The sequence below is a fragment of the Caloenas nicobarica genome, chromosome 27 (assembly GCF_036013445.1).
Source record: "Caloenas nicobarica isolate bCalNic1 chromosome 27, bCalNic1.hap1, whole genome shotgun sequence".
Taxonomy (NCBI): Eukaryota; Metazoa; Chordata; class Aves; order Columbiformes; family Columbidae; genus Caloenas; species Caloenas nicobarica.
The window spans coordinates 5058478-5073855 of record NC_088271.1 but is presented as its reverse complement, the minus strand read 5'-3'; the positions used below and the strand labels follow the sequence as shown (position 1 = coordinate 5073855).

At 47.7% G+C, this 15378-nt stretch overlaps 1 protein-coding gene across 1 annotated transcript in view; it reads left to right on the top strand.

The window, feature by feature from the left end:
• Positions 1-15100, top strand: part of LOC135998986 (uncharacterized) — a 28222-nt gene extending 13122 nt beyond the window's left edge. The window contains exons 13-22 of the mRNA XM_065652335.1: positions 1552-1899; positions 2899-3180; positions 3614-3718; positions 5299-5319; positions 6879-6899; positions 9645-9665; positions 9950-9970; positions 10387-10419; positions 14370-14434; positions 14648-15100. Coding sequence (XP_065508407.1) covers positions 1552-1899; positions 2899-3180; positions 3614-3718; positions 5299-5319; positions 6879-6899; positions 9645-9665; positions 9950-9970; positions 10387-10419; positions 14370-14434; positions 14648-15100 — 1370 coding nt within the window. The remainder of the gene's footprint in view (positions 1-1551; positions 1900-2898; positions 3181-3613; positions 3719-5298; positions 5320-6878; positions 6900-9644; positions 9666-9949; positions 9971-10386; positions 10420-14369; positions 14435-14647) is intronic.
• The last annotated feature ends 278 nt before the right edge of the window (positions 15101-15378 follow it).

Sequence of the window (15378 nt, the reverse complement as noted above, 5' to 3'; positions counted from 1 at the left end):
CACTCCGGTGACAGCCGAGCAGCTCCTGCCCTGTGAGAGATCTCGGTTCCTCCAGGTACGTGGCATCTCTTGCAAAGCTGCAGATTGAAATCGCTTTCTGCCATCTGCCAAACTTCGTCGTGGTTTTCACCACTCATTAAAAAAACCGGGACTAAGTCAGTGGGTGATAAGAGGGTTCGGGGGGTTCAGAGCAGGGCCAGGTCCCATCCTGGCTGAGTGTTGAATTAATGTTCTGGTTATTTTGCTTTCCCTGGTCTGAGACGTCATTGCAGTGGCAGGGGATGTGCTACCGAGTCCTGAATTTATCCAAGAGGATGATTTTGTGGCCACAGCTCCACCTGCATTGGGTCTGGGTTTCTCCTCATCCTCCACAATCCCATCTCTTTCTCAAGGCTGGATAAGAAAAGCAAGGGCTCATATTAAAACAACTGCCACTTTGTCAGGGAATTAGAGGAGATGTTGCAGCTTGTCCTTTGTTTCCCCATGGGAAATTCCTGCAACTTTTTATACCAGTCAGATACTTTGTATAAAGCACCAAGCAAAGTGAGGCTGATGATGGAAAATTGAATTCAACCTTTGGCATGTGAAGCTCTTCCCTAGCCATTATAAAAAGGGGCTGCAAGCAGTAAGAAACCCCTTTAAAAGTGAATTCTGCCTTTTATTCTATTCCCTTGTTTCTCCTCCCTTTCAGCCCTTCCATCTCTTCCCACGTCTCCAGGTTGTGCTCCAGCGAATAAGATGCTCTCCAGTTTCCTCCGGTGCTTGGTTCTGCCGGCTTTTATCACTTATGGTTTAGTTTTCCAAGTTCACAAGCTGCACTCAGGTAGGCGTCCCTCTGGTTTTTGCTGACCCCTGGGGCGTTGCTTCCAGCCTCAGTTGTCTTCCTGGCTAACGACGCACAGGAAAAGGCCTTGAACAAAATCTCATTTAAAAAATATTCTGGGCTCTTTTTCTGTTAGATTGCTGACCTGAAGCCACCCTGGCAAAAGGCTCCAACACAATAGTTGTCTTGAAAGTTGATTTCCTTTTGTTTTTCTTCAACCAGAAACCACTTTCTCTGTGAGTTGAGTAGCCAGTTTATTAATAAGCCTTTTCTTTTTAAATTTCCAAAGATGCTCAGAGCACCTGAAACATTTTAAATTTCTGTCGTACTAGGTGCAAATAGCTGAGGATATTTGAGTTTTATTTGTACTCAAGTTCTCTCCTTTCTCCAGCCACCCACCCAGAAACCTTCCAGTCACTTCTGTCCTTCTTGATCCTGGTTTCTCCCCACCCTCAGCAGCACAGGCAGCACTTGACCCTTAAGAACAAATTGTCCTTTAGTGATCTGAAGAGCTTTGGTGGTAGCGCAGGACAGGGAAGCATGTGCTGCACAGCCGGGGTCCCTCTCCCAGCCCCCGCAATAGCTCGTCCCCCCAGCACGGTGACGCTCCAACACAATGACATGGCACATCGCACACAAACCGTCTGAGCAGCAGCCTCTGGTTTTCCAAGCTCATTTGCCACAGCAAACTCACAGTTATTTCTTCTTCCTTTGGGGTTTTCTCCCAGCTCCGCTCAAAGTGATGGGACCCCCTGGCCCCATCACCGTGGCCATGGGTGAGGACGCGGTGCTGCCCTGCCGCTTCTCCCCCGTGCAGAGCACACAAGACATGGAGGTGACCTGGTTTCGGGAGCAGCTCTCGCCCTTTGTGCATCACTACAAGGGGGGCCAGGACCAGAACGGGAATCAGATGCTGCAATATGAAGGGCGCACGGAGCTGTGGAAGGATGGACTCGCCGAGGGCAGCGTGAACTTGAAAATTTTCAGTGTCCGACTGTCTGACAGAGGGAATTACACCTGCTCGGTTTTCGATGGCTCTGACTATGACGAGGCTGTGGTGGAGCTGAAGGTGACAGGTCTGTAGTCTCTGTCCCTGGTGCCTCTAATTTCCTTGCTCATAGCCAGTGTTCTTCTTCCCTGTCCTCCACAGCAGCAATTTCAGGTGGGTGCTTAGGAAATAGAGTTTAATTAAGTATGTTTGAAAATACCAAGAATGTCTCATAGAAGGAAAATTGCTTACCAAGTGGCCATCAAGAACTTGAGAGATACTCTGCCTATTTCAGAGGTGTTCTTGAGATTGTTTTCTTCATATAAATGGAAATAAGAAAAAATTTGGCATTGAGTAATATAGTAAGAATGTCCTGGTTTGTGCTTTTTTGTATTAATATCCAGACCTGTAGATTATTTTGATGCAGTAGCAGCTTCCAGAGCAGATCATTGAGTTATGTGAAAAAGACTGCAAGAATCATAGAAAGTTTTGTGTTGGCAGGGATCTCCACAGCTCCCCCAGTGCCCCCCCTGCCATGAGCAGGGACATCTGCACCAGCTCAGGGTGCTCAGACCCCCGTCCAGCCTGGCCTGGGATGTCTCCAGGGATGGTTCATCCACCACCTCTCTGGCCAACCTGGGCCAGGCTCTCACCACCCTCAGGGGCAACAATTTCTTCCTCATGTCCAGCCTGAATCTCCCTCCTTTAGTTTAAAACCATCACCCCTTGTCCTGTCACAACAGCCCCTGCTCAAAAGTCTGTCCTCATCTTTCTTATGGGCCCTTTTAAGTACAGGAAGGCCACACCAAGGTCTCCCTGGAGCTTCTCTTCTCCAGCTCAACACCCCAACTCTCTCAGCCTGTCCTCCCAGCAGAGCTGTTCCAGACTCGGATCATTTCTGGGGCTCCTCTGGCCCCTCTCCAGCAGGTCCATGCCCTGTTGAAATGAAATGTCCTGACCCCAGCTGACACTTGTCTTAAACCAAACCCCGGGATTTGTCAGTGTCCAAGTCCATCCCTTGTCAGGCAGCGGGACAGCCAGGCCACCCCGTTCCCGCAGGATCACTGGGGTGTCTGTGTCCCCGCAGCCAGCGGCTCTGCCCCGCTCGTCGCACTGGAGCGGTACCAGGACGGGGGGATCCGGGTGTCCTGCCGCTCGGCCGGCTGGTACCCACGGCCCCGGGTGCTGTGGCGAGATCCCCACGGGCAGCATCTCCCATCCCTCTCGGAAAGCGTCACCCAGGACCAGAGCAGCCTCTTTGCGGTGGAAAGCAGCATCATCCTCACCAGGGGCACGAAGCAGAACTTCTCCTGCTGGGTCCAACACGTCCTGGACGGCCAAGAATGCGGAGCAGTGTTTTACATCTCAGGTAGGGGGAGACAGGGGTACTGCCCCGTTATTGCTGCCCATGGGGCTGCACTCGGGACATGACACTGGCAGAAAATCTTGGGTGCATTTGTTCAGGCTGCGTGTTCGGTGCATCCAGTGTTTTCTGCACCCTGCAGCTTGCTTTCTCTCAAAGGAGAAGAAAGCATGATTTAACTAGAAATAATTTGACTAGAAATTTATTTTCCTTTAAAAAATCCCATACAGAGTATGCAGACAAAACATCGTCAATCACAGACAAGTGCAAATAGGTTTTTTCTTCTTATTTTATTTTTTGTCACTTGGTGGATTACACTCAAGAGGTAACACCTTTGATGAGATTCAGACCTGCGATGAGCTTGTACAACACAGAAATAATCCATTTCCCATTGCTGCTTGCAGATTGACCAAACCACTTTGGGGATTTTATTTTTCAGATCCCTTCTTCTATAACGCACATCCTTGGATAATTGCCCTGAGCATGGTCTTGGTTGTTCTGGTCACTCTCCTTCTTGTTGCTGTTTATCTTTTTAAAATTAAAGGTACTGTCCTGGCGTGGTGTTTGGGGAGGGAGATTGGTCCTGTTTGGCCACCTCTGGTTTTGGTGGACGGGTGGGTTTGGGAAATGTCGGGATGGTCCTGGAGTCTTGTCTGGGTGTCTGGGACACACATGTGGTGCCAGGGAGCCTAAAGATCCGGAGATTTACTTTCTGGCAAGAAAAGAAAGGTTGTTTCTCCAACAAAAAGGTAGCAAAGAAGGATATGGACATTAAAGCAGCATCAGCCAGGCTTTCCTCTGGCCCTGAAATGGTGGATTCTTCTCGCAGAAATGGAGCGATGAATTGCCAGGCCCTGCAAAAAAACCCCAAACCCTTGCAAAGTACAAACAGACCATAAATAGTCAGGACAGCTTTGAAGCTATGTGCTGTGACATGACTTTAACCAATATAGGAACAATTCTGAAAATGTGCAACTGCACTGGCATATCATTGTTTTGAGCCAATCCAGTACAAGCGTGTTCACATTACCTCTCAACTGTGATTTTTTTATACTTTTTTTGTTTTATAAAGCATGGAGAAGATATGGAGTGCCTATGGAAGAAGGTAATTAAAGTTTGGTCTTTTGGGGTGCTGAATCATCTTCCCTGCTTTAATTTCCCTTCTTGGTAGTTCCTCCGCCGCAGCGATGCTGGTGGGACCAGAGATGCTTCTGCCAGGCCTCACTGTCCAGGAGGGCGCGTAACACTCAGACCTCTTGTTTGTTTGGTGCACGTCCCAGTCTCAGGCCCTTCTGGAGAGTCCTGGTCCTCAGTGCGCAGTGCTGGCCACAATTTAGACATGGGGGCTTCTTCAGTCAGGGGAGCTGGGTCACTTTAGCTTGGACAAGAGGAGACTAAGGGGCGACCTCATTAATGGTTATCAATATGTAAAGGGTGAGTGTCAGGAGGATGGAGCCAGGCTCTTCTCGATGGCAACCAGTGATAGGGCAAGGGGCAATGGGAGCAAACTGGAACACAGGAGGTTCCACTTAAATATGAGGAGAATCTTCTTCCCGGTGAGGGTGCCAGAGCCTGGCCCAGGCTGCCCAGGGAGGTTGTGGAGTCTCCTTCTCTGCAGACATTCCAACCCGCCTGGACACCTTCCTGTGTAACCTCATCTGGGTGTTCCTGCTCCAGCGGGGGGTTGGACTGGATGAGCTTTCGAGGTCCCTTCCAGTCCCTGACATCCTGGGATTCTGTGTGATTCAGTGTGGAGTTCTGCTTGTCTCCTCTTCCCGCTCTGTTCAATGTCAGCTCTCTGCTTTATTTTCTGCTCCTTGCAGTAACATTGTCACCTTGTGCAGCTTCCCATGCCACAGTCTGACAGGCCCTGCAAAAAAAACCCCAAACCTTGCCCTTTTTGGGCCTGGCAGGGCTCCTCCCTTTCTGAAAGACAAATAATACAGAGGAAGAAGGGGAATGGAAATCCTCTATTTCTTACCAAAGGGAGCTGGGCTGGTGAGTCGCACAGGCACCGCAGCACTGCCAGACCCCTGGTGGCTGTAACTCCTGCTGTGGTTTGACCAGGGCTCTTTGGAAGGGATGATGCTCTCAATTATCTACATTTCTTTCTTTCCTTCATAGGAAAGTGTGAGGAACAACTAGGTAAGCTTTACATTTGTTTTCCCAGAAACTGGGGAATTCCCTGAAATGGGAAAATTCATGTGGATGTGGGGGAGGTAAATGGTTTGGCTAGTGGCTCTAGAAAATTGCTAAATCTGTCTATGAAATGTTGAAAAGGTGGAAATTGTAAGGAAAATCAGTGCCAAACCCAGGAAAGCATGAACAGATGTTGTACCAACAGTGAATTTTGCTTTTCAAAGAGCTCTCAAGGGTCTTCCCAAAGCTGGTAGAAGCTTTGGGGCAGCACATTTCATTTTGCAAAGGCCTCAGCTGTGTCTCAGCACTAAGAAAACCCAGGGGCAGGATGGTTCTGTAGCACTGAACGAGAAGTTTAACCCCGTGCTCCTCCCTGGTCCATGCAAACCTGCCCCTTCACCGCTGCCCTGGAGCTGCAGCCCTGGCTGGACTCTGCCCGAGGCGGCCCTGGGGAGGGTGGCCAAGAGCTCCAAAAGTCTTGAGCAGAAAGATCTTGGGGAGCTCCTGGGCTGCAGCTTTTCCATCATGAGCGATTTCAGCCTCCTCCCCACTCCAACAAGTGTCTCGCTGAAAAAGGAATGGGCTTTGGTGGTGATGCTCTGTTCTGGTTTTGTTTTTCAGCGATGCGAGAGGCAGCACTGCGTAAGTCCCGCTCCCCGTCTTCCCGGTGAAATCCTCTGTGAAAACTTTCAGACTTTGTTCTTCATCCTCTCATTCTGTCTAAATGTTCTTCTTTCAGTAGATACTTTACTTCCCCCTCCCTGACACCCTAATCATGTGAAAATTTACTCTGAAAAGTCATTAGGATTTTTTCTCTGAGTGTCTGTCAATGCTTTTTAACATGCTCATTCATTTTGAGTAGTGAAATAGTATGGAAAATTTATTGTGTTTTTTATTTTAGGGAGAGATTACAGAAAGCTAGGCTGTTGAGAATTCTCTTCTAAAAACTTAGATTGTTTGCTTACCAAGAAATTTAAAAAAATAGCATTGAAGAGAGCATATTTGTTTGGTTGCAGCTCATAGAATTGCCAAGAAAGCTCTTTGGCTATTAAAAGTGAGCTCTTGCTAAATTGCTACCAATACAGGTTGATGGGGAACATCAATACAGGCCTGGTCACCCAGGAATCAGGAGCATCCTTGCAACCAGAGTGTCAATCAGCACATCTGCCCCCTTTCTCACAGCCTCTGCTCACGTGTCTGGTGGGATCCTGGGGAAGGGGCTGTGTCAAATAGTAACTTGTGTTTCTCTTTGTTGCTCAGGGGACCATGATGCAGAAATCGGTGAGTTTCCTGTTCCTTACAAAGGATTTTTCACAGAGTCTGTAGAGGGTGGTGGGTTTTTTTATTTCCTTTTCACTGTTAAAGTGCAAAGTGAACCAAAAAGTGGTTGGGGGGTGGAGGGAAAAGGAGAGAGTGAATTTGATTCAGACAATTCAAGGTGATTGAAGATGGTTTGGCCAAGCTTTGGCAGAACCCCTCTCCTGCCCGTGCAGGTGATAACGGGTGAGGTTAAATCCCTATCAATATCCCACAACCCATTTGTGCTGATTTATCTTCTTTTTCAGAGAAACAAGCTGAAGAACTTGGTGAGTACCATTCTCCTTCCCACACGGGACACTTTTCCATTGAGCCGTTTTCTCACCTGGGTTTTGCTTCTATGTCCTGGTTTTGGTTTTCCCTTTGGGAAAGGAAAAAGTAGCAAATACCAAACTCATTTCAGAAACATGATTTTCCTTTGTTCTCTATGTGTCTTGAAGATATTGCCTGTGATCCTTCTATCCTAAGAAGAAAATTGTTTCACTTTTCAAAGAAAGTACCATCAGACCATAAATAGTCAGGACAGCTTTGAAGCTATGTGCTGTGACATGACTTTCACAAATATAGGAACAATTCTGAAAATGTGCAACTGCACTGGCATATCATTGTTTTGAGCCAATCCAGTACAAGCGTGTTGAGATGACCTCTCAACTGTGATTTTTTTTTCTTTTTTTTTTTTTGAAAGCATGGAGAAGATATGCAGTGCCTATAGAAGAATGTCATTAAAGTTTGGTCTTTTGGGGTGCTGAATCATCTTCCCTACTTTAATTTCCCTTCTTGGTAGTTCCTCCGCCGCAGCGATGCTGGTGGGACCAGAGATGCTTCTGCCAGGCCTCACTGTCCAGGAGGGCGCGTAACACTCAGACCTCTTGTTTGTTTGGTGCATGTCCCAGTCTCAGGCCCTTCTGGAGAGTCCTGGTCCTCAGTGCGCAGTGCTGGCCACGCTTTAGACATGGGGGCTTCTTCAGTCTGAGGAGCTGGGTCACTTTAGCTTGGAGAAGAGGAGACTGAGGGGTGACCTCATTAATGTTTATAAATATATAAAGGGGGAGTGTCAGGAGGATGGAGCCAGGCTCTTCTCGATGGCAACCAGTGATAGGGCAAGGGGCAATGGGAGCAAACTGGAACACAGGAGGTTCCACTTAAATATGAGGAGAATCTTCTTCCCGGTGAGGGTGCCAGAGCCTGGCCCAGGCTGCCCAGGGAGGTTGTGGAGTCTCCTTCTCTGCAGACATTCCAACCCGCCTGGACACCTTCCTGTGTAACCTCATCTGGGTGTTCCTGCTCTGGCAGGGGGATTGGACTGGATGAGCTTTCGAGGTCCCTTCCAACCCCTGACATCCTGGGATTCTGTGTGATTCAGTGTGGAGTTCTGCTTGTCTCCTCTTCCCGCTCTGTTCAATGTCAGCTCTCTGCTTTGTTTTCTGCTCCTTGCAGTAACATTGTCACCTTGTGCAGCTTCCCATGCCACAGTCTGACAGGCCCTGCAAAAAAAAACCCCAAACCTTGCCCTTTTTGGGCCTGGCAGGGCTACTCCCTTTCTCAAAGACAAATAATACAGAGGAAGAAGGGGAATGGAAATCCTCTATTTCTTACCAAAGGGAGCTGGGCCGGTGGGTCGCACAGGCACCGCAGCACTGCCAGACCCCCGGTGGCTGTAACTCCTGCTGTGGTTTGACCAGGGCTCTTTGGAAGGGATGATGCTCTCAATTATCTACATTTCTTTCTTTCCTTCATAGGAAAGCATGAGGAACAACTAGGTAAGCTTTACATTTGTTTTCCCAGAAACTGGGGAATTCCCTGAAATGGGAAAATTCATGTGGATGTGGGGGAGGTAAATGGTTTGGCTAGTGGCTCTAGAAAATTGCTAAATCTGTCTATGAAATGTTGAAAAGGTGGAAATTGTAAGGAAAATCAGTGCCAAACCCAGGAAAGCATGAACAGATGTTGTACCAACAGTGAATTTTGCTTTTCAAAGAGCTCTCAAGGGTCTTCCCAAAGCTGGTAGAAGCTTTGGGGCAGCACATTTCATTTTGCAAAGGCCTCAGCTGTGTCTCAGCACTAAGAAAACCCAGGGGCAGGATGGTTCTGTAGCACTGAACGAGAAGTTTAACCCCGTGCTCCTCCCTGGTCCATGCAAACCTGCCCCTTCACCGCTGCCCTGGAGCTGCAGCCCTGGCTGGACTCTGCCCGAGGCGGCCCTGGGGAGGGTGGCCAAGAGCTCCAAAAGTCTTGAGCAGAAAGATCTTGGGGAGCTCCTGGGCTGCAGCTTTTCCATCATGAGCGATTTCAGCCTCCTCCCCACTCCAACAAGTGTCTCGCTGAAAAAGGAATGGGCTTTGGTGGTGATGCTCTGTTCTGGTTTTGTTTTTCAGCGATGCGAGAGGCAGCACTGCGTAAGTCCCGCTCCCCGTCTTCCCGGTGAAATCCTCTGTGAAAACTTTCAGACTTTGTTCTTCATCCTCTCATTCTGTCTAAATGTTCTTCTTTCAGTAGATACTTTGCTTCCCCCTCCCTGACACCCTAATCATGTGAAAATTTACTCTGAAAAGTCATTAGGATTTTTTCTCTGAGTGTCTGTCAATGCTTTTTAACATGCTCATTCATTTTGAGTAGTGAAATAGTATGGAAAATTTATTGTGTTTTTTATTTTAGGGAGAGATTACAGAAAGCTAGGCTGTTGAGAATTCTCTTCTAAAAACTTAGATTGTTTGCTTACCAAGAAATTTAAAAAAATAGCATTGAAGAGAGCATATTTGTTTGGTTGCAGCTCACAGAATTGCCAAGAAAGCTCTTTGGCTATTAAAAGTGAGCTCTTGCTAAATTGCTACCAATACAGGTTGATGGGGAACATCAATACAGGCCTGGTCACCCAGGAATCAGGAGCATCCTTGCAACCAGAGTGTCAATCAGCACATCTGCCCCCTTTCTCACAGCCTCTGCTCACGTGTGTGGTGGGATCCTGGGGAAGGGGCTGTGTCAAATAGTAACTTGTGTTTCTCTTTGTTGCTCAGGGGACCGTGATGCAGAAATCGGTGAGTTTCCTGTTCCTTACAAAGGATTTTTCACAGAGTCTGTAGAGGGTGGTGGGTTTTTTTATTTCCTTTTCACTGTTAAAGTGCAAAGTGAACCAAAAAGTGGTTGGGGGGTGGAGGGAAAAGGAGAGAGTGAATTTGATTCAGACAATTCAAGGTGATTGAAGATGGTTTGGCCAAGCTTTGGCAGAACCCCTCTCCTGCCCGTGCAGGTGATAACGGGTGAGGTTAAATCCCTATCAATATCCCACAACCCATTTGTGCTGATTTATCTTCTTTTTCAGAGAAACAAGCTGAAGAACTTGGTGAGTACCATTCTCCTTCCCACACGGGACACTTTTCCATTGAGCCGTTTTCTCACCTGGGTTTTGCTTCTATGTCCTGGTTTTGGTTTTCCCTTTGGGAAAGGAAAAAGTAGCAAATACCAAACTCATTTCAGAAACATGATTGTCCTTTGTTCTCTATGTGTCTTGAAGATATTGCCTGTGATCCTTCTATCCTAAGAAGAAAATTGTTTCACTTTTCAAAGAAAGTACCATCAGACCATAAATAGTCAGGACAGGTTTGAAGCTATGTGCTGTGACATGACTTTCACAAATATAGGAACAATTCTGAAAATGTGCAACTGCACTGGCATATCATTGTTTTGAGCCAATCCAGTACAAGCGTGTTGAGATGACCTCTCAACTGTGATTTTTTTTTCTTTTTTTTTTTTTGAAAGCATGGAGAAGATATGCAGTGCCTATAGAAGAATGTCATTAAAGTTTGGTCTTTTGGGGTGCTGAATCATCTTCCCTACTTTAATTTCCCTTCTTGGTAGTTCCTCCGCCGCAGCGATGCTGGTGGGACCAGAGATGCTTCTGCCAGGCCTCACTGTCCAGGAGGGCGCGTAACACTCAGACCTCTTGTTTGTTTGGTGCACGTCCCAGTCTCAGGCCCTTCTGGAGAGTCCTGGTCCTCAGTGCGCAGTGCTGGCCACGCTTTAGACATGGGGGCTTCTTCAGTCTGAGGAGCTGGGTCACTTTAGCTTGGAGAAGAGGAGACTGAGGGGCAACCTCATTAATGTTTATAAATATATAAAGGGGGAGTGTCAGGAGGATGGAGCCAGGCTCTTCTCGATGGCAACCAGTGATAGGGCAAGGGGCAATGGGAGCAAACTGGAACACAGGAGGTTCCACTTAAATATGAGGAGAATCTTCTTCCCGGTGAGGGTGCCAGAGCCTGGCCCAGGCTGCCCAGGGAGGTTGTGGAGTCTCCTTCTCTGCAGACATTCCAACCCGCCTGGACACCTTCCTGTGTAACCTCATCTGGGTGTTCCTGCTCTGGCAGGGGGATTGGACTGGATGAGCTTTCGAGGTCCCTTCCAACCCCTGACATCCTGGGATTCTGTGTGATTCAGTGTGGAGTTCTGCTTGTCTCCTCTTCCCGCTCTGTTCAATGTCAGCTCTCTGCTTTGTTTTCTGCTCCTTGCAGTAACATTGTCACCTTGTGCAGCTTCCCATGCCACAGTCTGACAGGCCCTGCAAAAAAAAACCCCAAACCTTGCCCTTTTTGGGCCTGGCAGGGCTACTCCCTTTCTCAAAGACAAATAATACAGAGGAAGAAGGGGAATGGAAATCCTCTATTTCTTACCAAAGGGAGCTGGGCCGGTGGGTCGCACAGGCACCGCAGCACTGCCAGACCCCCGGTGGCTGTAACTCCTGCTGTGGTTTGACCAGGGCTCTTTGGAAGGGATGATGCTCTCAATTATCTACATTTCTTTCTTTCCTTCATAGGAAAGCATGAGGAACAACTAGGTAAGCTTTACATTTGTTTTCCCAGAAACTGGGGAATTCCCTGAAATGGGAAAATTCATGTGGATGTGGGGGAGGTAAATGGTTTGGCTAGTGGCTCTAGAAAATTGCTAAATCTGTCTATGAAATGTTGAAAAGGTGGAAATTGTAAGGAAAATCAGTGCCAAACCCAGGAAAGCATGAACAGATGTTGTACCAACAGTGAATTTTGCTTTTCAAAGAGCTCTCAAGGGTCTTCCCAAAGCTGGTAGAAGCTTTGGGGCAGCACATTTCATTTTGCAAAGGCCTCAGCTGTGTCTCAGCACTAAGAAAACCCAGGGGCAGGATGGTTCTGTAGCACTGAACGAGAAGTTTAACCCCGTGCTCCTCCCTGGTCCATGCAAACCTGCCCCTTCACCGCTGCCCTGGAGCTGCAGCCCTGGCTGGACTCTGCCCGAGGCGGCTCTGGGGAGGGTGGCCAAGAGCTCCAAAAGTCTTGAGCAGAAAGATCTTGGGGAGCTCCTGGGCTGCAGCTTTTCCATCATGAGCGATTTCAGCCTCCTCCCCACTCCAACAAGTGTCTCGCTGAAAAAGGAATGGGCTTTGGTGGTGATGCTCTGTTCTGGTTTTGTTTTTCAGCGATGCGAGAGGCAGCACTGCGTAAGTCCCGCTCCCTGTCTTCCCGGTGAAATCCTCTGTGAAAACTTTCAGACTTTGTTCTTCATCCTCTCGTTCTGTCTAAATGTTCTTCTTTCAGTAGATACTTTACTTCCCCCTCCCTGACACCCTAATCATGTGAAAATTTACTCTGAAAAGTCATTAGGATTTTTTGTCTGAGTGGCTGTCAATGCTTTTTAACATGCTCATTCATTTTGAGTAGTGAAATAGTATGGAAAATTTATTGTGTTTTTTATTTTAGGGAGAGATTACAGAAAGCTAGGCTGTTGAGAATTGTCTTTTAAAAACTTAGATTGTTTGCTTACCAAGAAATTTAAAAAAATAGCATTGAAGAGAGCATATTTGTTTGGTTGCAGCTCACAGAATTGCCAAGAAAGCTCTTTGGCTATGAAAAGTGAGCTCTTGCTAAATAGCTACCAATGCAGGTTGATGGGGAACATCAATACAGGCCTGGTCACCCAGGAATCAGGAGCATCCTTGCAACCAGAGTGTCAATCAGCACATCTACCCCCTTTCTCACAGCCTCTGCTCACGTGTGTGGTGGGATCCTGGGGAAGGGGCTGTGTCAAATAGTAACTTGTGTTTCTCTTTGTTGCTCAGGGGACCATGATGCAGAAATCGGTGAGTTTCCTGTTCCTTACAAAGGATTTTTCACAGAGTCTGTAGAGGGTGGTGGGTTTTTTTATTTCCTTTTCACTGTTAAAGTGCAAAGTCAACCAGAAAGTGGTTGGGGGGTGGAGGGAAAAGGAGAGAGTGAATTTGATTCAGACAATTCAAGGTGATTGAAGGTGGTTTGGCCAAGCTTTGGCAGAACCCCTCTCCTGCCAGTGCAGGTGATAACGGGTGAGGTTAAATCCCTATCAATATCCCACAACCCATTTGTGCTGATTTATCTTCTTTTTCAGAGAAGCAAGCTGAAGAACTTGGTGAGTACCATTCTCCTTCCCACACGGGACACTTTTCCATTGAGTCATTTTCTCACCTCGGTTTTGCCCCACGTCCTGGTTTTGGTTTTCCTTTTGGGAAAGGAAAAAGTAGCAAATACCAAACTCATTTCAGAAACATGATTGTCCTTTGTTCTCTATGTGTTTTTAAGATATTGCCTGTGATCCTTCTATCCTAAGAAAATCGTTTCACTTTTCAAAGAAAGTACCAACAGACCATAAATAGTCAGGACAGGTTTGAAGCTATGTGCTGTGACATGACTTTCACAAATATAGGAACAATTCCGAAGATGTTCAACTGCACTGGGATATTATTAATCTCAGCTAATCCAGTACAAGTGTGTTCAGTTTACCTCTCAACTGTGATTTTTTTTCTTTTTTTTTTCTCTTTTTTTTTTTTTCAATAAAGCATGGAGAAGATATGCAATGCCTATAGAAGAAGGTAATTAAAGTTTGGTCTTTCGGAGTGCTGAATCATCTTCCCTGCTTTAATCTCCCTTCCTGGTAGTTCCTCTGCCGCAGCGATGCTGGTGGGAACAGGGATGCTTCTGCCAGGCCTCACTGTCCGGGAGGGTGCGTAACACTCAGACCTCTTGTATGTTTGGTGCATGTCCCAGTTTCAGGCCCATCTGGAGAGTCCTGGTCCTCAGTGCGCAGTGCTGGCCACACTTTAGACATGGGGGCTTCTTCAGTCTGAGGAGCTGGGTCACTTTAGCTTGGAGAAGAGGAGACTGAGGGGCAACCTCATTAATGTTTATAAATATGGAAAGGGTGAGTGTCAGGAGGATGAAGCCAGGCTCTTCTCAGTGACAACCAGTGATAGGACAAGGAGCAATGGGAGCAAACTTGAACACAGGAGGATCCGTTTAAATATGAGAAGAAACTTCTTCATGATGAGAGTGCCAGAGCCTGGCCCAGGCTGCCCAGGGAGGTTGTGGAGTCTCCTTCTCTGCAGACATTCCAACCCGCCTGGACACCTTCCTGTGTAACCTCATCTGGGTGTTCCTGGTCCAGCGGGGGGATTGGACTGGATGAGCTTTCGAGGTCCCTTCCAGTCCCTGACATTCTCTGATTCTGTGATTCTGTGTGATTCAGTCTGGAGTTCTCCTGGTCTTCTCTCTCTGCTCTGCTCAATGTCACCTCTCTGGTTCGTTTTCTGCTCCTTGCAATAACATTGTCGCCTTGTGCAGATTCCCATGCCACAGTCTGCCAGCTATCGCTTGCACTCTTTCTCTTCCTTGTGCAGTCCCAGCAAAGCTCTCTCCTGGGGTGAGCTCTGCCCTGATGTGTTGACTCCATCTCTCCTGCAGTGAAGGTGGTTCTGGATTCAGACACAGCCCACAGCAGCCTTGTCTTGTCTGATGACTGCAAAAGTGCGAGACGAGAAGAGAAGGAAAGAGAAGACATGGGAAGAGAAGAGAAGGAAATAGAAGACAAGGGAAGAGAAGAGAAAAGAAGGAAAGAGGAGAGAAGGGAAGTGAAGAGAAGGGATGAGGAGAGAAGGGAAGAGAAAAGAAAGGAAGAGAAGAGAAGCAAAGAGAAGAGAAGACAAGACAAGAGAATAGAAGACAAGAGAAAAGAAGTGGAGAAGAGAAGAGAAGAGAAGCCGCGGGTCGTCCCTGACGTCCCCAAGAGATTTGACTTATGGCGCTGTGTGTTGGGTCATGAAGGCTTCACCTCAGGGAGATGTTACTGGGAGGTGGAGATGGAGGACAGAGGAGGATGGACTGTGGGGGTGTGTAGGGAAGATGTGAAAAGGACGGGCAAGATTGTATTTAAACCAGACGAGGGTTTCTGGGCAGTGGGGCAGTGGGAAGGGCGCTTCCAAGCTCTCACGTCCCCTGCTCGCACTTTCCTTTCTGAAATCCAAGCTCCCAAGCGGATCCGGGTCTCTCTGGATTATGAAGCAGGGCGAGTGACATTTTTCAGTGTTGATGAGAACATTCCCATCTTCACGTTTACACAGACATCATTTGAGGGGAAAAAAGTCTACCCTTGGTTCTGGCTGGGTTGTGGGACACGGCTCAAAGTGTGGCCTTGATGGGGGGGGGGAGCAAGAGAAGGTTTTCTAGGGGACCTTGGCAGTTCAGACTCACAGCAGGATTTAGGTTGGAAGGAACTGGTAGAGATTTCTGTTGCAGCCACCTACTCTCAGCAAGGCTACCCTCCAAGTAGCCTAAGGTGTCTTTGAACCTCGCTCAGCTGAATTGTGTAGCACGTCCAAGAGTGGAGATCTCGTTACGTCTCTGACTTCTGGCTGGTGCTGCACCTCTCTCAAGGGGAAGAATTAGCCCTTTGCATTTGAACAGAGTTTCCGCA